This window comes from Bubalus bubalis, chromosome 7 (assembly GCF_019923935.1).
Source record: "Bubalus bubalis isolate 160015118507 breed Murrah chromosome 7, NDDB_SH_1, whole genome shotgun sequence".
Lineage (NCBI taxonomy): Eukaryota > Metazoa > Chordata > Mammalia > Artiodactyla > Bovidae > Bubalus > Bubalus bubalis.
Window position 1 is genome coordinate 58,722,396 of NC_059163.1, and position 25,178 is coordinate 58,747,573.

Genomic DNA, 25,178 nt, shown 5'->3' on the forward strand with positions numbered 1-25,178 from the left:
TCCTTCCCAGAAGCGGCGGGTCTATGTAAAGTGACGAAACCCTGGGACTCGGGCCCGCAGGGTACGAAGGATCCATGAGCCTGGAGGACGTGGGAGTGTAGGAGGCTGCTGGCCACGTCTGATCCACACGGTCTAGGGGAGCCGGAAGACAAGGCAGGCCCTCTAGGCTGCTGGGGAGACCGGAAAGGGGGCCTGGACCTTCCGGTCCCCTTGGGCCTCAGCCCCAAAGTATGGCTGACCTGGCGCGCACGCGGCACCACCTCAGCGCTGTCAGACAGGATGGGGACACATGGAAGGAACCGGGGGCCAGATGGCAAGAGTAGACTTCAGACTACGGGGGAACTAGAACCTGACCTACTCGCTCCCCGGGTTCTAGCCGCTTGGGCGTTGGTGGACCCGCAGCGCACGCAGCTCCGCCCCGCGCGGCTCGCGGCAGGGGCGGGGCCGCTGAGCTGGACGGAGTGGATTTGCTCAGCTTCGGCAGGGGGCGGAGTCTGTCCCCCTCCCAGCCACTACTAGCCACGCCCCCGTATCCCGGCCCCTGGGCCCCGCAGGAAATTGGGGCGGGCCCTGGCCTAGCTTGGCGGGAGGGGAGGCAGGGATGCAACCGAGGGCAGAGTCCGGGAGGGCTTGGCTCCCAGGGAATGAATCCTCCGCCTTCTCGGGTGGAAACCTTTAAATACAGGCTCGGGCCCGGGACTCAGGGTGTGGCGCGGGGCATCCTGAGAAGGGTGTGCGGTGTGGGAAGATCAGACGGAGCAGGGCGCGAGTGCTGAAGCTGCGGCTGCGCGGCCCAGAGCGAGGAGCTGTCCGACCCCGGGGGATAGAAGCGGTTGCAGCACTCGGTGCCTGGAAGTGGGTAAGCGCCTTTCTCGGGCTGGCCCCGCCGCCCAGTGGGGTGCTCCCGGGTCCCGCCGGGATGTGAAAGGAGCCGGGCGGGGTGTGCGCGCTGCTTCCAGTCGCTCCCTGCGCGCGGTCCCAGGCTTTCCAGTGTCACGACTCTCCGTCTCCTCTTCTGGGCTCTGGGCGGGAATCGTCTTTTGGATCTGCTGCCTTGGAAGAGGGATAGCTTAGGCTTTTAATTCAAGACTCGGCGAGTCTTCCAACCGCTTCTCTTTTCTGCTTTCTCCCACTTTGCGACTTAAGTGAGATTTCCCTGGCGCCTCTGAAAGCCGAACATCACCAGAGGAAGTGGTCCTTTGCTTAGGGACCCCATTTTGGCCTCTGAATCAAAGTCTTTTGTGTTTAGAATTGCTCACATGGAGTGCTGCTGTTCTCCCTTCATTGACCGCTCTTCTTAAGAAACTGACAAGAAAACGAACCAGAGAGCCTTTTCGAAGGCGAAGTCCTAAAATTCTCTGTCGTGACATCTATATAGCTGTCCTGAAATGCATTGTTGGCTGCCAAACCATATAATGGCTTTATTTCATGTTAAGAAAGGCCTTTCTTGAGTGTTTCAGGAGATCGTGTTTGTGTGAGACCTTGAAAAATTATACCTTCTTGTATATAGGAAAATAATTGAGTAAGGTCGGGAATTCTGGTATATAGAAAAGAAGGATTCACTGATAGGGAACTTTTCAGGGATATACAGAGGATGAACTGTTCATTGACTGCCCTCAAAGACACAGCGAGTCTGTGAGTTTATTCAAATCCCCTAAGAAATGGACAACTGTAGTCTGGTCTGTTTCTTGGTGGGTAGGAGGGTGGTTCTGGAAATGAAAGAGGTTACTGTGTGCTCTGAGATGTGCTTGGTAGTGCCCAGCATCTAGTTTAAGGTAAGGGGTTGACAACCCTGATTTAAAGGGTCTCATTTCTTCTCCTGTTGCTGTACTCCTTTAATAGGAAATCTGCACCTAATACTCATACTCCATCTTCTCTCTTGTTGTTTTCACAGCTTTACATGAAACCCTTTAGATATAAAGTTAACAGTCCTATTCATTGATTAAATATTTTCCCCAGGTCAGGCATTTGTTAGTATTTAATTTCTGAAATGTCTAAAATGATGTGTGAGGTTGATGTGACATCCATTGCCTTAGCTTTGTTGTTGTTCAGTCACTAAACTGCATCCGACTTTTTTGTAACCCCATGAACTGTAGCCTGCCAGGCTTCTCTGTCCATGGCATTTCCCAGGCAAGAATACTGGTGTGGGTTATGATTTCCTTCTCCAGGGGATCTTCCTGACCCAGGGATTGAACCTGCATCTCTTGCACTGGCAGGTGGATTCTTTACCACTTAGCCACCAGGAAAGCCCAGTATACTGGGTAGTTATAAAGTATACTGAAGAGGGGTGGAGATGGAGGGATTATATTCACCTTAGATTGTAATAGGAGGTTCGCTCTTTGTTAGCCAGAGCTTGTAGGTTGAAATATTGATCTGAATTTGTAAAATTTTTAAAGAAAAATAGTTTGGAACAGCTTGGATTGCTGTGACTTTCCCAAAACACGGGGTCAAAAGTCATTTCAAACTGACTCGTTCTTAAGCAAATATTACCATTTCCCGGACAGCACAGTAGAGGATCAGAAGGTATATAAAAGTAGAAATTTAAAGTGGTACCAGAAGATATCTGTGTCAGGTGAAATACATCACTAACACTGTATCAAGCTCCATATTAAAGCTTATTGACGATTTTGTTGAAACTTCCAAGTGGTAATTTATTGGACTTGCAAAGATGGTACATCGGGCTTCTTCAGTAATTTCCCATTGTCATCTGCGAGCCATATGAAATAGCAACACAGGGGTACCCCAAAACACATGTAGTTCTATAATACAGGCCCACCTGCCATCAACAGTTTACCCTAGCTGCTTATATGAAAGGCGAGCTGAATATGGCCTGGCAACCAAGGTGGATAAGAAGTAACTCTCGGGGCTTCCCTGGTGGCTCAGTGGTAAAGAGTCGCCTGCCAATGCAGGGAACACAGGTTCAATCCCTGGTTCAGGAAGCTCCCACATGCTGCGGAGCAACTAAGCTGGTGTGCCACAACCCCTGAGCCAGCGCTCTAGAGCCCAGGAGCTGCAGCTACTGAGCGTGTGTGTCACAAGTAATGAAGCTCGTGCGCCTAGAGCTTGTGCTGTGCAACAAGAGAAACTACTGCACTGAGAAGCCCTTGCACTGCAACAAAGACTAGCCCCCGACCCCACCAGCCACCACAACTGGAGCAAGCCTGCAAGCAGCGCTGAAGACCCAGCACAGCCGTAATCTTTTTTTTTTTTTTTTAAAGAAGTAGCTCTGAGAAGACATGCTAAAGTTCCACCTTAAGAGAAAGGATGATAGGATTTTGGACAATCTGCAAAAATACTGTGATAAGCCGTCTGAGCTAAAAATATTCCAATAACAGTTTTCATCTCAAAAAGACCCTTAATAAGAGTTACTTATCCAATTAATGTTTATTGAGAGCCTATTCTAGGTGCTTGGGTGAAGAGCAGCAGAGAAATGTTAGCCTAGGACCACCTTATTAAACTCTTGAGCCCAAGAGTTCATCATGTAGATATTCAACCCATGTTTATTGTAAGAATGTTAACAGAACCTGTTCTGGTTGAGATTGAGGGCATAGGCTGCCCTTACAACCTCTTGACTATGGGTTAAGTGATAACATAAAATCCTGTCGTTCTAAAGGCTTGGAGAGTTCACTTTTTAGGTATTCCACATATCTTGGTTTTGATTAGAGAGGCCACCTATCCAGTAAGGGTGTTGCTGTGTGTGGTGGTCCTTCAGATTTGTCACAGTTCAGGACTTGACCTTCAGCCTTACAGATCTGGAAGGTTGATTTTTTTTTTTCTCCCACAGACCCATGGTTAATGAGGTTTTAGGTGTTAACTTATGATGCCTAAGCTCATAAGAGACTGATGGATATACTAGGATGGAACCTTGCTAATACAGTAGGGAAATTTTATTCTAGTGCCTGGAATACTGATGTCTCAAACCCAGGTCATCCCTTTCTAGTGTTATAATTCCTGGCAATCTGAACTCATAAGGCAGAGTGGAATCAGAGCCAAGAATTTGGGGGTAATTTGCCATCCAAGCATTGGGAAAGCCTTTTCTTGCCTCACTGTTCTGAACCCAGAACACTTCTGACTTCCAGATTCTGTGTCACTCTTTAGACAGCTCTGAAATAAACGTCATTCTTCTTCTTAATGTTCCTTTTCCAGGGTCCAAGCTGATCATTCCCTCTTCTTTTTCTTCAATGGAGCTTGTTAGGCTCTAGATACATTAATGCCTTTGATTGTTATGGTTACTTTCAGAGGTTTCCTTAAGTTATTAAATTATAGCCTCCTGGATTTTTATGGTCATACCTTCCTGAAAAACGCATTCAAGACCCACTTCCAATTCATTTCCACTCTAGAAGACAATTATTACCTGTTAATACTTTTTTTTTCTTTTGTAATTTTAAACTTTTGGGGGCTTCCCTGGTAGTTCAGTGGTAAAGAATCCACCTGCCCATGCAAGAGACATGAGTTCAGTCCCTGATCCAGGAGGATCCCACATGCTGAGGAGCAACTAACAGTGAATTGATCCTGTGCTCTGGAGCCTGGGAGCTACAACTGTTGAAGCCCGAGCTCCCTGAACTGGTGCTCCAAGAGCAAGAGAAACCACTGCAATGAGAACCTCATACACCGCAACTACAGAGTAGCCCCCACTCACTGCAACTAGAGAAAAGCCTGAGCAGCAACTAAGACCCAGCACAGCAAAATAAATAAATGAATAAAATTATTTTTTAAAAAACAAAACTTTTTATTTTGTATTGGGGTGTGTGTACTTAGTTGCTCAGTCGTGTCTGACTCTTTGTGACCTCATGGACTGTAGCCCTCCAGGGTCCTCCATCCATGGGGATTCTTCTGGCAAGAATACTGAAGTGGGTTGCCATGCCCTCCTCCAAAGGATTTTCCCAACCCAAGGATCGAACCCAGGCCTCTTGCATTGCAGGCAGATTCTTTACCATCTGAGCCACCAGGGAAGCCCAAGAATACTGAAGTGGGTAGCCCATCCCTTCTCCAGGGAATCTTTCTGACCCAGCAATTGAACGGGGGTCTCCTGCATTGCAGGTGGATTCTTTACCAGCTGAGCTACCAGGGAAGCTCCAATTAACAATGTGGTAGTTTCAGCAGAATAGCAAAGGGACTCAGTCATACATAAACATGTATCCATTCTCTCCCAAACCTCATTCCCATCCAGGCTGGCGTATAATATTGCCTGTCACTACTTAACATCCACTTTTTTTTTTCCTTGTAACTAGGCAGATCGTCTCACTTCTTTGGACTCATTTCTGTATGTAAGTCCTTATTTATTCCCTCCTGTTACCTGAAATGCCCTCCTTGCTTATATTTCCTTTCTATATCCAATTCATTCTTTAGGCCAGTCTTTTACATTTCCCTCGATGTAGGTTGCTTTCTTATTTTGATTCCTCTGGACTTTAACACTTATTTTGTCATCTAGTTGGTTATAGTCCCTTGTATAATTTAACCATGTTATCTGGGTGCTACTGATTCCATTTTATCTTTTGCTGCTGCTGCTAAGTCGCTTCAGTCGTGTCCAACTCTGTGCGACATAGACGGCAGCCCATCAGGCTCCCCCGTCCCTGGGATTCTCCAGGCAAGAACACTGGAGTGGGTTGCCATTTCCTTCTCCAATGCATGACAGTGAAAAGTGAAAGTGAAGTTGCTCAGTCGTGTCCGACTCTTAGCGACCCCATGGACTGCAGCCTACCAGGCTCCTCCATCCATGGGATTTTCCAGGCAAGAGTACTGGAGTGGGGTGCCATTGCCTTCTCTCTTTATCTTTTAAGTTAGTTTAAAAGTCACCTCAGAGAGACTTGCTTTACCCTAAATAAAATAGTCCATTCCCCACAGTGTTTCTTTTTCAGCTTTTCTTTTATTTCCTTTATGTGGAGTTGACCACAACTGCCATTGTTTTGTTTGCGTGCTCTCCTACTAAAATATAACCGCCTAAAGGTAGGAACTCTTGTCTGTCCTGGTCACTGTTGTATCTATAGGACATAGAACAATAGTGTCTGATACATGGTGGGGTCTTTAATAAATGCTTTTCAGTTGAATTATTCCCTAAATAAATTGTTAAGTAGTTGAGGGTCAGGACCTATATTATTCTGTGGCCAAATTCTCTGCTGTGCCCACACAGTAGACCCGTAAGTTGGGAATGTTAATTTTTCATCAAGGAGAAGAAGGGGATAAGCCTGAAGAAAGTTAAGGCATTTTTTCTGCAACCAGATGCCAAGATTCTTCTTCTGTAAAGGGGATAGCAGCAGTGAATGCTGGAGATACATCTTTGGTAAGCCTGCTCCAGGCCCAACTCTCCCTCCCACAGGTGGGAACTTTCAGAACATTCCCCTCAGCTTTAGCCACTTAGCAATTCCAACGCAGTCATATCTCCCTGTACATTTTCCTTGTCTGTAGGGCACTTGAGGCTGGGAGAGTATTAACAGGCAGAACTGAAAAATAGAAAGGTGAAGTAATGAAAGATACATGGTTGCCGAAAGTTTACTTTACTAGGCCCAGTGTTTTTCTTAAGGTGAATCCTGGAATACTAACAAAGGTTTCCTGTGGTAGCAAAGTAGATAAGGATGGGGTAGGTGTGAGGCTTCTGTTTACCTTATTACACAGATATTTTTTGGCTGCCCCAAGGTGGAATCTTAGTTCCCTGACCAGGGACTAAATCCAGACCAACTGCAGTGAAAGTGTTTAACCACAGGACCACTAGGGAATGCCTCAGATTTAATTTTTGATTCATATGAATTATTACCTATTCAAAATAAAAATACATTTAAAATATTACTTTGTATGCATATTGCTAAGCATATTGCTCTCTTTCAAAAGTCATTAGGTTACAAATTCTGTACATATGTACTGTTTTACTAAAATTCCATTTTAAGTTATTAAAAGGTCATTAGAGGGAAATCCCTGGCAGTCCAGTGGTTAGGACTCTGTGCTTCCTCTGCAGGGGGCTGGGGTTTGATCCCTAATCAGGTAGCTAGGATCCCATAAGCTGCACAGCCAGAAAAGAAAAAAGGAGTCATTAGAGATCAGACTCTGGGAGTTGATATCTTCTAATCATAACCAAAAGATTAATTTATAAACCAGATTATTTGTTTATTAACACAGACCAGGATACTTGTACGGGTTGTCAAGCCATTCATTTCCAGTAGGGAAGCTTACCCAGAGAACCAGTGAAGATTAGAACAATGTTTGATTAGTGCAAATTCATATCAGGGGGAATTGGATCATCTTAATTATGTGCTTTGTGTACCTTTTTTCACTATAGGGATATACTTGCCAGGCATTGTAATTAGGTGAGCCTTCCATATTACCTTCTCTGATCCATGCAGCAATATACTAACAGGTTCTTAAACTCTCTAATTCCCATTTTCCTTCTCTTTGGAATCCATGAATGGGTTAGATCAGATGATGTCTGAGATTAGATTTAGTCCTTGGCAAGGACAAAATTTCTAAGAATTTGATCAGTTTGATTATTTTTGTTCTTATTACTGAATAAACTGACATTCTTTTGTATAACTCAGTCCCTTGTCATTTTGATTAGTGTGAATCAGTTCACCTAATCACTTGAAAAGTCATCAAAATCTGTGACATAGCTTTGCTAACTACAGAAATTAGTCTAAGTAGCTAAGTCGTGTCCCACTCTTGTGACCCCATTGACTGGCCCGCCAGGTTCCTCTGTCTATGGGATTCTCCCAGCAAGAATACTGGAGTGGATTGCCATTTCCTTCTCTAGGAGATCTTCCCAATCCAGGGATCGAACCCAGGTCTCCTGAATTGCAGGATGATTCTTTACCAACTGAGCTACGAAGGCCCAACTACAGAAATTACTTTCCTTTAAATATTTCATAGTTTCTGATTAAAGTTGAAATAGAGTTTAAGATCTTTGTCCAGTACCTAAGAAAGAATTGCTGAAGCCAAACTGTGCAGGGAATATAATCTCAGGTCAATTTTGGGCTTAGAACTAATCTTAATATCTGTCATTTTAGTCTAAATCTCTCATAAAGCTGACCTTTGTACACCAACATTTAGTTAAGCAAGAATTGCATGGGTGTGTTCACCTATGATTTTCCCTTGGCAATCAAAGTTATGCTACTGTGTTAGAGAGTAAAGGTTTTATTGTGCTGCTTGACTTTCTAAATATTCAGTAGAGTTCACTTCAGTTCAGTTGCTCAGTCGTGCCCAACTCTTTGCGACCCCATGAATCGCAGCACGCCAGGCCTCCCTGTCCATCACCAACTCCCGGAGTTCACTCAGACTCACGTCCATCAAGTCAGTGATGCCATCCAGCCTTCTCATCCTCTGTCGTCCCCTTCTCCTCCTGCCCCTAATCCCTCCCAGCATCAGAGTATGCATATGGCTAAGCATATTGCTCTCTTTTCCAATGAGTCAACTCTTCGCATGAGGTGGCCAAAGTACTGGAGTTTCAGCATTAGCATCATTCCTTCCAAAGAAATCCCAGGGCTGATCTCCTTCAGAATGGACTGGTTGAATCTCCTTGCAGTCCAAGGGACTCTCAAGAGTCTTCTCCAACACCACAGTTCAAAAGCATCAGTTCTTCGGCGCTCAGCCTTCTTCACAGTCCAACTCTCTCATCCATACATGACCACAGGAAAAACCATAGCCTTGACTAGACGGACCTTTGTTGGCAAAGTAATGTCTCTGCTTTTGAATATGCTATCTAGGTTGGACATAACTTTCCTTCCAAGGGGTAAGCGTCTTTTAATTTCATGGCTGCAATCACCATCTGCAGTGATTTTGGAGCCCCCAAAAATAAAGTCTGACACTGTTTCTACTGTTTCCCCATCTATTTCGCATGAAGTGATGGGACCGGATGCCATGATCTTCATTTTCTGAATGTTGAGCTTTAAGCCAACTTTTTCACTCTCCACTTTCACTTTCATCAAGAGGCTTTTGAGTTCCTCTTCACTTTCTGCCATAAGGGTGGTGTCATCTGCATATCTGAGGTTATTGATATTTCTCCTGGCAATCTTGATTCCAGTTTGTGTTTCTTCCAGTCCAGCGTTTCTCATGATGTACTCTGCATAGAAGTTAAATAATCAGGGTGACAATATACAGCCTTGACGGACTCCTTTTCCTATTTGGAACCAGTCTGTTGTTCCATGTCCAGTTCGAACTGTTGCTTCCTGACCTGCATACAGATTTCTCAAGAGGCAGCTCAGGTGGTCTGGTATAGGTCACTCTAATCTTTGTCACACTTTTTCAGTAATATCAGTTACTATAATTTTTTCCATGTTTTGTGCTGGTACAGCTGAGAACAGGCTAGGTCATCCAATTGGAACATTACTTTTTTTTTTTTTTAATCACTGTTTTCATAATTCTTAATGGGTCTGAATGTAGGAAATCTTTCCCTATACCTGTCACTTTGACAGTTTTTATAAAGTGTGATGAATGTGCAGTGTGATTTCTTTAAATTTTCTGCTCCCAATAGTCAGTCTTACTGTTTCTCTTCTAGTACAGTCATGTTTGAAATTAAGAAGATCTGCTGCATCGGTGCAGGCTACGTCGGTGGACCCACGTGTAGTGTCATTGCTCACATGTGCCCTGAAATCAGGGTGACGGTTGTTGATATCAATGAATCAAGAATCAATGCATGGAACTCTCCTACACTTCCTATTTATGAGGTAAACCATATTAAACAATGCATCGTTCTTATGCTCTTTGCTTTCTTACTTTTTTTGCTAATTTAATTTGATGTAAAACTCTATGACTGTAACTGATAGGAATAAAATGGTAAGGTCTAAATACATATTATGAACATTATAATTATGTCAGATATGTCCAGGAAAAATGTGTAGAAAAAAGTTTACTGAATATTAATAATTGTTGTATTAGTGGAGTGAGATGACGAGTAATTTTCCTCTCTATTTTCTAATTTTGTCTGTTAGTATGGCTACCATATTATAATAGTGCAATTAAAAAGTGGCATTCTGTAAAAATAAAAATTAAAAAACTGGTTGTTTCTAATATTGATTCATGTAAGCCTATTATATTTTTGGATTATTGTATTTATATTAGATAAACCTTGAATGAATAAATGGTGTCTTTCATGTTCAGTGTTCAGTATCACAAATTTGTTTAAATTGGAATTTCAGTATTTCTTTAATTTAGAGAACTCATAGTTAGGAAAATGTGTCTCTATTTTATTAAGTAAGGTTTCATTTTTTTAAGTTTTCATAGTAAAAAGAGTTCATGATATTATCCTTTTGAAATCCAACAGAAAAAAGCATTTGAAAGTTTTGAGGATAGCATTTTTCTCCAACATCAATATATTCTTTTTTTTTTTCCCAGAAAAGTTTTGTTATTTATAAGACTCTAATCAACTATAGTCTTTAAGCAGTCTTTAGAAGGGGAAATCTCTGTAAGATAAATCTGCCTGCTATTTATAGGTCTGTGAATAGAAATCCAAGATTTGTTAATATCTCAATCAGACTTACAATTTTTTTTAAAAGCCCTCTCTGTATGTGGTAGCTTCTGTTTGTGCTTTACCCTTTCTTCCTCTACCAGATGAACCTCCCATAATACTTCTTTAAATACCTCAGTGTGATAGCATTTCTTTCCCTGTTAGATAACATTACTACTATTTTGGTTTGTGGGGATTTTTAGAAGCATTTTGGAAAGATAACTTGATTAAAAGTTTAATAATTCTGATATCCATAAAAGGGCTGGAAGTCATCTGAAATCTTGTGAACCATGTTTATATCCAGTCATTCAGTTGATTACTGAATTGATTATTACATAATTATTATGCCAACATAACTTTTCAAACACAAAGTGTAACAGAATGGCTAAAATTATGACTGCTGACCATGCCAAGTGTTGACAAGGATTTAGGGCAATTGGAACTGTATGCCTTGCTGTTGTTTAGTTGCTAAGTTGTGTCAAACTCTCTGTGACCCCATGGACTATGGCTTTCCAGGCTCCTCTGTCCATGGGATTTCCTAAGCAGGAATACTAGAGTAGGTTGCCATTTCCTTCTCCAGGGGATCTTCCCAGCCCAGGTATCGAACTCATGTCTCCTGCATTGCAGGCAGATTTTTTACCACTGAGCCACCGAGGAAACGCTTATATACTGCTGATCAGAGCATAAATTGGTACAGCCAGTTTGTAAAATGTTTCAGCGGTAATTATTAAAACTGAAAATATGCATAGTCTGACTTAGGAATTCCACTTCAAGGTGTATATGCAACAGAAAAGCTCACATATATGCACCAAAAGACAGTATTATTAACAGTGTTATTCCTAATAACCCCAAATGGGAAACACCCTACATGTTAATTAGCAATAGAATGGATACATAAATTATAGTTTAATTTTATAATAAAATACAATACTACATTGAAAAATCAATGAAACTACTCCTGCATGCAAGCATACATTTAAATTCTCGTAAAAGTAACAAGTCATTGGACACAAGGTAGTCCATACTGTGTATCCCATTTATATAAAGTTCAAATATAGATATACTGGTCTGGTGGTAGAATTCAGCATGATGGTAGTTTGAGGGATTGTAGTTACTAGAAGAGGACATACTGCAGGCTTTAATTTAATGTTTTTTGTTTTGTTTTGTTGACCCAGCCAGGCTTGTAGGATCCCAGTTCCCCAACCAGAGACTGAACCCAGGCCACAGTAGTAAAAGCCCAGAATCCTAACCACTAGACCACCAGGGAACTCCCCTGTTAATATTCTTCTAATTCTTGTATGGATAGTGATTACACAAGTACGTTCACTTCTGAAAACTGAGCACTTTTCTTTGCTAAAGTATATGTACTGTTTAAAACTTTTTTTTACTTCACTAAAATTTTTACTTAAAAAAAAGATTATCTCGAACTAGAAGAAGTATAAGCTATCTATAATATATTGGCTTTAGATTTTTTTTTTTGGAGAAAACAAAAACATTAGTTGATCAGAAGGCATGTTCCCTAGTTAGATTCTTATTATTAGTACTGTTTTTTAAAAAATAATTTTATTTATGTATTTATTGACTGTGCTGGGTCTCTGTTGATGCCAAGGTTTTTCTAGTTGGGACAAGCGAGGGCTACTCTCTAGTTGGGATGCGTGAGCGCTCAGTAGTTGTGGTTCCCAGGCTCTAGAGCACAGGCTCAATAGTTGTGGCGTGTAGGCTTGTAGTTACTCCATGGCAGGTGGGGTGTTTCCAGACCAGGGTTCGAACCTGTGTTTCCTGCATTGGCAGGCAGATTCTTTAGCCACCAGAGAAACCCAGTTGTTGCTCAGTTGCTAAGTTGTGTCCAACTGTTTGAGACTCCATGGAAGACCAGTGCCATTTCTATTATCTGAAATTTGAAACTCTTTTTCCTGAGACTTCAGTGCTTTAAATTACAGATAGTGTGTTCCACAGATACAGAAAACTTGTCATTACCAAAGGGGAGAGGGAAGGGAGGAGGGGCAAATTAGAGATATAGAATTAACGGATATAAACTATATGAAGTAGATAAGCAACAAAATTATCCTGTATAGCACAGGGAATTATACCCATCATCTTGTAACAACCTATAATGGAGTATAATCTACAAAAGTACTGAGTCACTATAATATAGACCTGAAACTAACACAATATTATAAATTAACTATACTTAAATAAAAATAAACAACAGCCCAAAACCCCAAATAAAAGTAATAGTCAGCCACAAAAGAAGTGAGAGGGTGATCTCAACTTGCCATGTTATACTTTTGTTGCTTTTTTGAAAAATTAGAAGTTAAATTCCTCCAAAAAAATAGTATGTTCTACATTGATATTGAATCCAATTGGGATCAGATCAGATCAGTCGCTCAGTTGTGTCTGACTCTTTGCGACCCCGTGAATCGCAGCACGCCAGGCCTCCCTGTCCATCACCAGCTCCCAGAGTTCACTCAGACTCACGTCCATCGAGTCAGTGATGCCATCCAGCCATCTCATCCTCTGTCAGCCCCTTCTCCTCCTGCCCCTAATCCCTCCCAGCATCAGAGTCTTTTCCAATGAGTCAACTCTTCGCATGAGGTGGCCAAAGTACTGGACTTTCAGTTTTAGCATCATTCCGTCCATTGGGATATATACTTAGAAAAAAAGAATTAAGATCTAAGATGATTTTTTTCCATATCTTACTTGTTTTTTCTCACTAATCTACCAAAAAAATCAAAAATCTTTCTTGTTGTTTCACACTTTTATTTCATAACTTTTTTCTTCTTTAAATCTCTTTAAATAGAATCGAAAGCATTTGAAAGTCTGTCTAGCACTGGTGCCCATTAGAAACAACGTTTGAGTTCTCAGAACTCTAACATCCCATAATTGTATTGGCTTTATTTAAAGTTGTAATTACTTGGTCTTCATAGTCTTATTTTTATCTCATTTTAATATATCTACTCCAGAAAATTAGATGATGATAAGCTAAGCAGCTATTTTAGTTCTGTACTAGTTAGTGTAGCTTGCAAAGAAATGGAGTCTTTCAGTAAAACCCAGCTGACTTTGGAGGTTAAAAACATGGCACTGCTACTTTAAAATTCTAGAAGGAATCTTCTTATAACAAGAAGATTCTTGTTTTAGCAAGTAGAATGGTTTTCCTCTTAGCAAGTAAATGACTTTAAGCTTGTAATTTTCATGTGTCTTTCTTAGACATCAGTTGTTAAAAGATACCTGCTGAAGGAATTTATAAATCAGAAGAAAATAAATTATTTCCGTAGCATTGTGTATTTAAAAAAAAAAAAATATTGGGGGAAAAAATTGGGAAAATGAGCCGTGTGACCCAATTATCCATTTTCAAATATATGTTAGGCCTTTGTTCCATTTTTTATTTCTTTATTTTGTCTTGTAAAACTATTCCTACACATTTCCTTGGCCATATTGAAGGTGTGAATGTTAGGTGAAATGTCAAATAGGGAGAACTGTGAAAGAAGGAAAACAAATGACAGGTTTAACCAGAGTTCATACTGTTTTATGAATTCCTTTACTGAGTAGCTTATATGTATTGTTACCAGTTGTGATTTTACACTGACCTATCTTGGGCAAGGCAGAGAAATATTTTATTTCCGGAGAAACTTTAGATACCTTTGCAATCAACTTCCTCCTTAAATCTGTATCCTATAATGCAGTTAAAATAAGCAACCAGGCTTCCCTGGTGGCTCAGTGGTGAAGAGTCCACCTGCCAGGGTGGGGGACGCAGGTTCAATCCCTGGTCCAGGAGGACCCCACATGCCATGGAGCAGCTAGTCCCAGGTGCCACAACTATTGAGCCTGTGCTGTGGAGCCCGGGAGCTGGGACTGCTTCAGCCTGCAAGCCCTGGAGCCTGTGCTCTGCAGCAGGGGAGGCCACTGCAGTGAGAGGCTCAGGCGCCCCAGCTGGAGAGTGGCTCCCACTTGCAGTGAAGACCCGGTGCAGCCAAAACTACATAAAATGAAAAGAAAAAGAATATTTCTTTAAAAAAATAAATAAAATATGCAAGTAGATATTTGTTTTCAAGGATACTATTAAAATTTATGGTATTGATTTTTCTTTGTAAATACCAAATTTTCATATTAGAGACTCTTGGGGATTAATGTTTAAGTCCTGGTCACTGATAGAGAAATGATAAATCATATGTAATTATCATATTTAATGAGCTCTTTTGAATGCACAGCTTCCTTGAGAGTCATTCCATCCTCACTGCACTTACTCTGAGACTCACTAGATTAGAGAAATTTTTTTTTTTTTAACTTTGCCCTGAGGCTTGTGTCCTATCTTTTTGCCTTTTTATACTGTTTGTGAGGTTCTCAAAGATAATCACGATGGTGTGATCACTCACTGAGAGCCAGACATCCTGGAATGCAAAGTCAAGTGGGCCTTAGGAAGAATCACTATGAACAAAGCCAGTGGAGGTGATAGAATTCCAGTTGAGCTATTTCAAATCCTAAAAGATGATGCTGTAAAAGTGCCGCACTCAATAAGCCAGCAAATTTGGAAAACTCAGCAGTGGCCACAGGACTGGAAAAGGTCCGTTTTCATTCCAATCCCAAAGAAAGGCAATGCCAAAGAATGCTCAAACTACCGCACAATTGCACTCATCTCACACTAACAAAGTAATGCTTGAAATTCTCCAAGCCAGGGTTCAACAGTACATGAGCCATGAACTTCCAGATATACAAGCTGGATTTAGAAAAGGCAGAGGAACCAGAGATCAAATTGCCAACATCCGTTGGAGCATCGAAAAAGCAAGAGAGTTCCAGAAAAACATTTACTTCTGCTTTGTTGACTATGCTAAAGCCTTTGACTGTGTGGATCACCACAAACTGTGGAAAATTCTTCAAGAGATGGGAATACTAGACCACCTGACCTGCCTCTTGAGAAATCTGTATGCAGGTCAGGAAGCAACAGTTAGAACTGGACGTGGAACAACAGACTGGTTCCAAATCGGGAAAGGAGTACATCAAGGCTGTATATTGTCACCCTACTTATTTAACTTATATGTGGAGTACATCATGAGAAATGCTGGGCTGGATGAAACACAAGCTGGAATCAAGATTGTTGGGAGAAATATCAATAACCTCAGATATGCAAATGACACCACCCTTATGGCAGAAAGTGAAGAAGAACTAAAGAGCCTCTTGATGAAAGTGAAAGAGGAAAGTGAAAAAGTTGACTTAACGCTCAACATTCAGAAAACTAATATCATGGCATTTGGTCCCATCACTTCATGACAAATAGATGGGGAAACAGTGGAAACAGTGACAGATTTTATTTTGGGGGGCTCCAAAATCACTGCAGATGGTGACTGTAGGCATGAAATTAAAAGACGCTTGCTCCTTGGAATAAAAGTTATGACCAACCTAGACAGTTTATTAAAAAGGAGAGACATTACTTTTCCAACAAAGGTCCATCTAGTCAAAGCTATGGTTTTTTCAGTAGTCATGTACGGATGTGAGAGTTGAACTATAAAGAAAGCTGAGTGCCAAAGAATTGATGCTTTTGAATTGTGGTGTTGGAGAAGACTCTTGAGAGTCCCTTGGACTGCAAGGAGATCCAGTCAGTCTATCCTAAAGGAGATCAGTACTGAATATTCATTGGAAGGACTAATGCTGAAGCTGAAACTCCAATACTTTGGCCTCCTGATGCAAAGAACTGACTCATTGGAATAGACCCTGATGCTGGGAAAGATTGAAGGCAGGAGGAGAAGGGGATGACAGAGGATGAGATGGTTGGATGGCATCACCGACTCAATGGACAAGAGTTTGAGTAAACTCCAGGAGTTGGTGATGGACAGGGAGGCCTGGCGTATTGCAGTCCAGGGGGTCGCAAAGAGTTGGATACGACTGAGCAACTGAACTGACTGACTACTGAGGCTTGTGTGATCCAACCAGGGATTGAATCCAGGCCCTCAGCACTGAGAGCTCAGAATCCTAACCCCTGGACCACTAGGGAATTCCCAAGGGAAATATTTAGAAAGAAAAATGATCAGACTTGACTGTTGATTATATAAAAGGATGAAGGAGAGGAATGAATCTAGAATGATATTCAGGAATTCAGGGCTGGGGAATTCCCTGGTGGTCCAGTGATTTAGGTCTTGGCACCTTCACAGCCGTGGCCTGGGTTCAGTCCTTGGTTGGAGAACTAAGATTCCACATGCCACAAGGCATGGCCAAAAAGAAAAAAAGGAATCCAAGTCTGAAGATGTAAAGTTAAGATTATCCAGGTATTAAAAAAAAATATTGTGCAGGCAGCAGTAAAATCAGAGTAGATTAGCTCTCAGGAAGGACCTGTAGTGAGAATAGAGCATGAGTCAAGGGCAGAACCCTGGAAAATACCAATGTTTGATGGTGGGTGGAGGAAGAAGTGCCTTAGGGAAGCCAAGAAGGATAGTTTAGAGAAGGTGAGCCAAAAGCCAGAAGAGTTTTAGTAGTGTAAACTCATAAAGAAGTATGTCTTGATTATGAGGGACTAACACCGTGGCCAGTACTCAGTAACTGCTTGACAAGTGTTTGCCGCATGAATAAGCTGTCAATTATGACAGATACAGGAGGAATAAGAGATGAGACATATTCTTGAAATTCAATATTATGGGGGCCATTGCAACTTTTACAAGACCAATTACAAGTGGTAGGAGATTGGAGAAGTAAGAGTGTAGAAAAGGAATGACTCTTAAAAAGTTTAATAAGGAAATAAAGGTGGTGGTCACTGGAGAGGGACATGGGGTAAAGACGATTTTTTTTCATTTATATTTTTTTCCTATGGTTGATAAAGAATCAAGCACGTTAGTAAACTAAGGTAGACAAATCACATAGAGAAGGAAAGGTCAAAAGTATAAGAAGAAAGGAGCTAACTGATGGAATAAAGTCTAGAAAAATAGCAAAGATGATGAGGTCAAAAGCACAAGAAGAGGAATTGGCCTTGAAAGTCCCCTTCTCAGAAATTGGAGGGAAGTAAACAAGGATGGGGCTTCCCAGGTGTTTCAGTGGTAAAGAATCCACCTGCCAGTTCAAGAGACTAGGGTTTGGTCTCTGAGTTGGGAAAATGTCCTGGAAGAGGAAATGGCAACCCGCTCCAATATGCTTGCCAGCAAAATCCCGTGGACAGAAGAGCCTGACAGACTACAGTCAATGGGGTCAGACAGGACTGAGCACACAGGCATGCAAATAAGAATGGATAAACTGTTTTGTTGATGGGAACAGGAAATAAAAGTGACTGGAAGATTGGTCAATCTCAGTTGTTGGAACATGGAAGTACAATCCTCTGAAGAACCTGTGTGTAGGTTGGAGCAGTAATCTCAGAATGAGAGGACAAGTAAAAATCTTACCAAGCTACATTGAAAAACTCAGCTAAGTGTACTTAGGGTCCACAGAGTTGTGTTCATTGTGATTTTTTCCCCTGGTGGTCCAGTGGTTAGTGTTATAAGTTTATATTTTATGGGTCAAAACTATATTAATAAAATTAGGCATTTTTACTGCCTAAGAAGGAAATAGTAATGACCATCAGATAAAACTTGGTAATAAGGTATTCATGTTTTTACTCAGAGAACAGAATAGTAGATTCTGTTAATATTTAACAATGAAAACATTTTGTGTTACCATATTTATTAAGTAGTTATTACTTTAATGTTAAAGTAATTTCATTGTTCATTTGTTCATTTGTTCATTTATTTTTTCATTCATTTGTTCATTTAAAAAAGCCATTTAATAACTACTTCTAAAAAAACCAAACTGGATAATTTGCTTTGCTTTTTCTGAATAAAACAAAAGCTAATTTTAACCTATGAAAGGATTTGAGTTTTTCCATTAAAAAGTACCATATAAATTTGAAATACTAATTATGACAATTACATAATGAACCTAATAAGAAGTAGAACCTATATTATAAACTGCTTCTGCATTTGTTTTGGATATCTACAAATATCCCATTGATTTTAATGGAATAATGTAGTTGTTCATGTTGAAATCTTATTAAGACTTACTATAAATTCTGCATTGCTTTGATTTTAGGTTACTTTAATTTAAATATTAGAAGATAGCCACCAGGGAAGTCCAGAAGATTATATATAGGATTGAATTAGATCTTCTCTGTAAAATAACCCTTTACTCTAATTTTCTAGAACGTAGTCAAAATAAGGAAACAGTTGCTATAATTGGTGACATCAGGGACTTCCCTGGCTGTCCAAGGGTTAAGACTCCACACTTCCACTGCAGGGGGCAGGGGTTTGATCCTGGTCAGGCAAACTAAGATCCTGAATGCCATGCAGACAAAAAAAGAGAAATTTCTTGAACTGAATAAAAATGAAAATATAACATATCAACTTAAAAAATTATATGGGAAAGTAATTTTTTTGATAGACATGTTTCTTATAATAGGACTTAGAAAAATTATAAACTTACACATGTGTAAATATCAACTATTTCACAACTAGTCTGAATGACCTGTGTTCTGTGACCTGGATTCATGGGAGTAAACCTGCATTCATAATGACGATGCAAAATCAAATGTTTGCTTGAAATCACAAAAGACTTTGACTTTCCTGATCATGCTGTGATACTTGGTGTTAACTGTTAACTCTTATGAAATAGTCTGGAACATGGTCAACAATGAAATGCATTAAGTTGATCTGCTGCTTTAATTGTTCAAGTTCAGTTTTGCTTTGTTTGTTATGTTACATAATGTGCATTAGATGGCCTTTGGCACCAGTTTGATCTTTGAGTTTTCTACAGAGGTGTTATTTGAGAGCAAATCTAGACCTTTAAATTACAACATGACCTTTCCCTGAATGAATGCAATTCTGTACTATTGGGTTATCTCATCTGGCTGGTAAAATTTATGTGCAACTTCTTGTCTTTTCTCTTTTTAGCCAGGACTAAAAGAAGTGGTAGAATCCTGTCGAGGAAAAAATTTATTTTTTTCTACCAATATTGATGATGCCATTAAGGAAGCTGATCTTGTGTTTATTTCTGTAAGTATTTTCCTTTGCTGTGTGAGGTAATGTATTCTTGTCTGTATAGAAGTTTCATTGTATTTTAATAATAAATGCAGTTTCATTAAGCCATAGCATTACTTAGTATAAAGTTGTCCAGTTGAATTTTGATTCTCACTAATTTTATCTAACACTTCACCAAACTCTATGATCATCTGATCATTTCAGATCCTTGAATAAATAAGTTCAGAGAAAGTTCTAGTCTGAGATCTAGAATTAGGAAATGTTGATAACTTGTGAACACACGTGAGCACCTAGGGTGATAGTATATGTATTTCGTTGTTTCTTGGTTCTACTGCTTGGTGTAGGTATGGTAAAAAGAATCAGGTAAAGTTTGCTGCAACTGTGCAACCATCTCCTATCTAGATGAATTTATATTCCAAAAATCATTTTAAATTAATTATTTGGAACTTGGCATATCTTGATTAGGTTGTTAGGCTAATCCATAAATAACTTCAGTTCATAAAAGAACTTACCTATTGTACCTTTGTAATTAAAAAAAGTAGAATCAATGCTTGGGAATACACTCTGGTAATCCAATATGTGAACCAAGGTAGCTTTTTTTCTTGCTGTTTTGGTGACTCAAATATTCTGTGTGTGATGGTATAGTTATCACCAGGTGGTAGCTGAGCTAGGGTGTTATATGACTTAAGACCTTTATAGCCTTATGGAGTAAGGGGAAAGCCAGTGGTATGAGCTTGGACTGGGTTCCATGAGATAAAGAAACACCAGGGACGTCCATAGAGTAGAGATGATGTTGAATTGATTATGTGTATCGAGGCAAAGGCAGTACTGTGAAGAAATATGAACTCCAGGAGAAAGTAGTAATGAAACCCTTGGTGAAACTGTGCTATGAATTCCGTCTTTCTTTTTAAAAATTACTTCAGAGGAACTGGTGCCAGTTTTGTGACTCACCTATCCTTTGTCTGTTCAAGCTTGTAGAAGGTTAGGGTAGAGGCATAGAAAAGGAGAAATTATTTGGGAGTATCTAGATGCTTGGAGAAAATCAAGAAGTTACCTTAGTCCCAACATTTGGATAACCACAACCTAGAATGGGAATAGGGGACTTTTCTGTAAGAAAAAGAAATTAAAAAAAAAAAAAATCTATTCTTAAGGCAATGGAGTCTACCTTAGGGTGTTCTGGCAAAGACAGCTGATTATACAGTGCCTGAGCTCCCTTGACTCCCTTGAGTCTTTCCAAGCTATTGCTTTGTGTGCCTGTTAGAGTTATTTTTGTGGTATGACTCCTATCTAGCTTCCATTTTTCTCTGCATCAGTTTTTTTAAAAACTGTGCTTGTTGTATACTTTTCATTATGAAAAATAGCAAACTTATGCAGAAGATGAAACCAACAATATAATGAACCCCTATGTATGCATTCTCCATTGTCAACAGTCATCATGGTCATTCATGTTTTTTGTTTTTATAATTTTTTGGCTGCTCCTCGGGGTATGTGGGATCTTAGTTCCCCCAACCAAGGATCAAACCTACACCCCCTGCAGTGGAAGAATGGAGTCTTAACCACTGGACCACTAGGAAAGTCCCCAATCTTTTTTTATACTTCTCTCCCATCCTAGATTACCCAAATTATTTTTAGGCAAATTCCAGGTAGGAATAGTTTTATGCTATGGAATCAGTTTTCAATTGTTATCTTTAGAGCTCCTTTATCCTGGGAAACCATCTGATCATCCCACATCTCCAGCATGTCTCACAATGTCTTATCAGTCGTTTTTGCCCTTCTGTGCACCACCGCACCCTGACTTCCATACCTAAGTCTTTTCCTAAGTTGTTCCATGCATATAAACAAATTTCCCTCATGCTTTTCACACCTCATCTAAATCTTCATATTTTGATTTATTTTGGTTTCATTCTTTTATTTGGTTTCCCATTAAGTTATAAGCTAGTCAAGAGAAGAAAATTGGTGCTACTTACTGGTTCAAAAATTATTCCTATATAGAAGTTTGGACTTCACAGAGTATTTTCACTTTTATGTGAATGTTATGAAACTCATGAGTTAGATTTTAGAGAATGTGTTATTCTCATTTTCCACTGAGGTCATTGAGACAAAGGCAGCCATACTTCCTCACAGTTACATGATACAGCTAAGCCAAAACTAAATGCCTGGACTCTGAACTCATGGTTTATTTTTCTTTCTATATGATAGTCTTTGTCTGCATAGTATTCTGTATCCTGGAGGTGATAGATAATTTCTAGTTCTAAATAGCCAAGAAAGCATTTGTGAATGACCCTGCAGACATTTATAAAAACTTATTGATATCGATCTATAAAAAAAGGAGAGTAAAAGGAGTTTTAAGACTAGGATAATATGTTACATATAATCAGGAGAAGAAGTAAGAGAGAACTTACATTTCATTTCAGTCTATGAACTCCTTTTGGAGTCTCCTTCATCTTTATACCTCCAGTCTTAGCTTAGTGAAGTGAAAGTGAAAGTCACTCAGTCATGTCCAACTCTTTGTGACCCCATGGACTATACAGTTCATGGAATTCTCCAGGCTAGAATACTGGAGTGGGTATCCTTTCCCTTCTCCAGGGGATCTTCCCAACCCAAGGATCGAACCCAGGTCTCCCATATTGCAGGGGGATTCTTTACCAGCTGAGCCACAAGAGAAGCCCAAGAATACTGGAGTGGGTAGCCTCTCCCTTCTATAGTGGATCTTCCTGACCCAGGAATCAAACCGGGGTCTCCTGCATTGCAGGTGGATTCTTTACCAACTGAGCTATGAGGGAAGCCCATGTGAGCTATGTGGGAAGCCTAGTCTTAGCTTAGACCCTGCCTATCCTGCGAACCTGACTCTGACACATATATAGTAGCTTCTCAATAGAAATGTAGAAATGTAATGAGTGAGTTCTCCAGGAACTTCAAGCTGTTCCCTATGGTATTATATTTATAAAATGTATTATTTCCGTGGAACTAAGAGAGGGTGAGACCAGGGCTACTGATGATGTTAACTTCCCACTTGACTAGTCAGTTGATGGTCCAGGGTGTATCTTGATATAAGTGAACATTTCACAGATACTTTGTTCTTAAGTCCGTATACTTTCATCAGGTGAACACACCAACCAAAACCTATGGAATGGGAAAAGGCCGTGCAGCAGATCTGAAGTACATTGAAGCTTGTGCTAGACGCATTGTGCAAAACTCACACGGGTACAAAATTGTGACTGAGAAAAGCACGGTCCCAGTGCGGGCAGCAGAAAGTATTCGTCGAATATTTGATGCAAACACAAAACCCAACTTGAATTTACAGGTATGAAAAAGGAAGCATTAGAATCTGGCCTTCTTATGTAAATATCAGTGCTTCGAGTTGTCCATAATTCATTCTAGCTTAAAACTTATCTTTGCATTGGGATTTTAGGTGCTGTCCAACCCTGAGTTCTTGGCAGAAGGAACGGCCATCAAGGACCTGAAGAACCCAGACAGAGTACTGATTGGAGGGGATGAAACCCCAGAGGGCCAGAGAGCTGTGCAAGCACTGTGTGCTGTGTATGAGCACTGGGTTCCCAGAGAAAAGATCCTCACCACTAATACTTGGTCTTCAGAACTTTCCAAACTGGTTAGTATGTAGCACTCAACTCTCTATTAAATTTAAGCCAAGGACTTATTTCTCTTAACCCTGATAAGCTACCTGCTGCTAAGCTGCTGCTAAGTCACTTCAGTCGTGTCCGACTCTGTGCGACCCCATAGACGGCAGCCCACGAGGCTCCTTTGTCCCTGGGATTCTCCAGGCAAGAACACTGGAGTGGGTTGCCATTTCCTTCTCCAATGCATGAAAGTGAAAAATGAAAGTAAAGTTGCTCTGTCATGCCCGACTGTTAGCGACCCCATGGACTGCAGCCTACCAGGCTCCTCCGTTCATGGGATTTTCCAGGCAAGAATACTGGAGTGGGCTGCCATTGCCTTCTCCGGATAAGCTACCTAGGTACTTTTTAAATAAAAGATATGCTTATGAAGATAATATTCTTGTATATTATAAAATAATTTCATAAGGGGGTCAAATATTTGGGTATAAAATATTTTAGAATATGTAAAAGAAAATAGAGTATACTAAAATACTAATTTTAAAAATCACTCATTCCCTTCTTTTTACTTTCTCTTTTTAAAATCTTCATCTTTATTTATTTATTTTTTAAATATTTGTTTATTTGGCTGAACGGGGTCTTAGTTGCAGCATGTGGGATCTTAGTTGTGTCATGTGGGATCTAGTTCCCTGACCAGGGATTGAACCTAGGCCCCCTGCGTGGACAGCAAAGGGTCTTAGCCACTGGATCACCAGGGAAGTCCCTTTTTACCCTTTGTTAATCACCTTTCTTCTCTAATTTAAAACATTTTTCTGAACCAACCCACCCATTGCCTCTTCAGATTGAACCCATCAGAAACTTTCATATCTCCTTCAGTAGTTTGCATCAACTCAATGAAATATAATGCAGATTATATAAAATGTTTATTTTAGTTCATCGTATTCTTCCTTTTATTTATTTATTTTTTAAAGACAGCAAATGCTTTTCTGGCCCAGAGAATCAGCAGCATTAACTCTATAAGTGCCCTCTGTGAAGCAACAGGAGCTGATGTAGAAGAGGTGGCAACAGCCATTGGAATGGACCAGAGAATTGGAAATAAATTTCTGAAAGCCAGTGTTGGTAAGCTGAAAGTTCTCTATACATCAAGTAGGTTCTTTTAGGTAGATCTCTAACTTTAAGGAAGCCTTTGCTTGACACCCTTAAAATAATGATTTCATTATACATGTAGCCTTCAGCTTAACAGGGACTTCCTAAGTGAGACAATAGTTACATATATTGTTTAATAATTAGTGACTGATTAGTATATAAACATGGTTCAGTGTTTCAGAAGAAATATATGAATATTTTGTTAGAACATTTAGGTAGAATAAGTTGAGATCACATCAGAAACCATATAACACCTTACTGAAGCAATAGGAAAAAATTCCTTATCATTTGCTTTTCCTACTGATCAGTCATTTCAGTTCAGTAGCTCAGTCGTGTCCGACTCTTTGTGACCCCATGAATCGCAGCACGCCAGGCCTCCCTGTCCATCACCAACTCCCGGAGTTCACTCAAACTCATATCCATCAAGTCGGTGATGCCATCCAGCCATCTCATCCTCTGTCGTCCCCTTCTCCTCCTGCCCTCAATCCTTCCCAGCATCAGGGTCTTTTCCAATGAGTCAACTCTTCGCATGAGGTGGCAAATGTGACCTTAGTGAAATATTTTCATTATTTGTGTATTCCATATTTGTGAATTATTTAGCCTACTTGCTAAAATGCATTTGTAACCCGACATCAATATTCATATGGTCATTTGCAGATATGAACAGAGCAGCATAAAATTTGAGTCACCCAATGCATGCATTTCCAGTTGAGGTTGAATAAGGCAATACTCTTACCTTCTTATTTTAGCTCACATACTGGAAATGTCTGCTGTTTTTGTGGTCTGTTTAGTACCATATTTTTGGCATGTTGGTGCTTTTCCCCCACTGTGATTTCACTGTTTAAAATGGCCCTCAAGAATATTGCTGAATTTTTTTCTGGTGTTCCAAAGTGTCAGCAAACTATTATGTGCCTTACAGAGAAAATACATGTGGTTTGATAAGCTTCACTTCAGTGCTGTTGGCTTTGAGTTCATTGTTAATGAAGGTCAACAATATTTTTAAATAAGATGTCTCTAAGTATAAGCACACATAAAACAAGATTATGT

The 25,178-nt window shown here is 40.2% G+C and overlaps 1 protein-coding gene across 2 annotated transcripts in view; it reads left to right on the plus strand.

Annotated features, from left to right (window-relative positions):
* The first annotated feature begins 550 nt into the window (after positions 1 to 550).
* Positions 551 to 25,178, plus strand: part of UGDH (UDP-glucose 6-dehydrogenase) — a 32,980-nt gene continuing 8,352 nt past the window's right edge. The window contains exons 1-6 of one of the 2 annotated variants that reach the window (XM_006066144.4): positions 551 to 859; positions 9,484 to 9,647; positions 19,324 to 19,425; positions 22,514 to 22,714; positions 22,823 to 23,020; positions 23,957 to 24,104. In XM_006066144.4, coding sequence (XP_006066206.1) covers positions 9,486 to 9,647; positions 19,324 to 19,425; positions 22,514 to 22,714; positions 22,823 to 23,020; positions 23,957 to 24,104 — 811 coding nt within the window. In that variant the 5' untranslated portion in view covers positions 551 to 859; positions 9,484 to 9,485. Of the gene's footprint in view, positions 860 to 9,478; positions 9,648 to 19,323; positions 19,426 to 22,513; positions 22,715 to 22,822; positions 23,021 to 23,956; positions 24,105 to 25,178 lie in introns of both variants that reach the window. The other variant, XM_006066143.4, reaches the window with a different exon arrangement.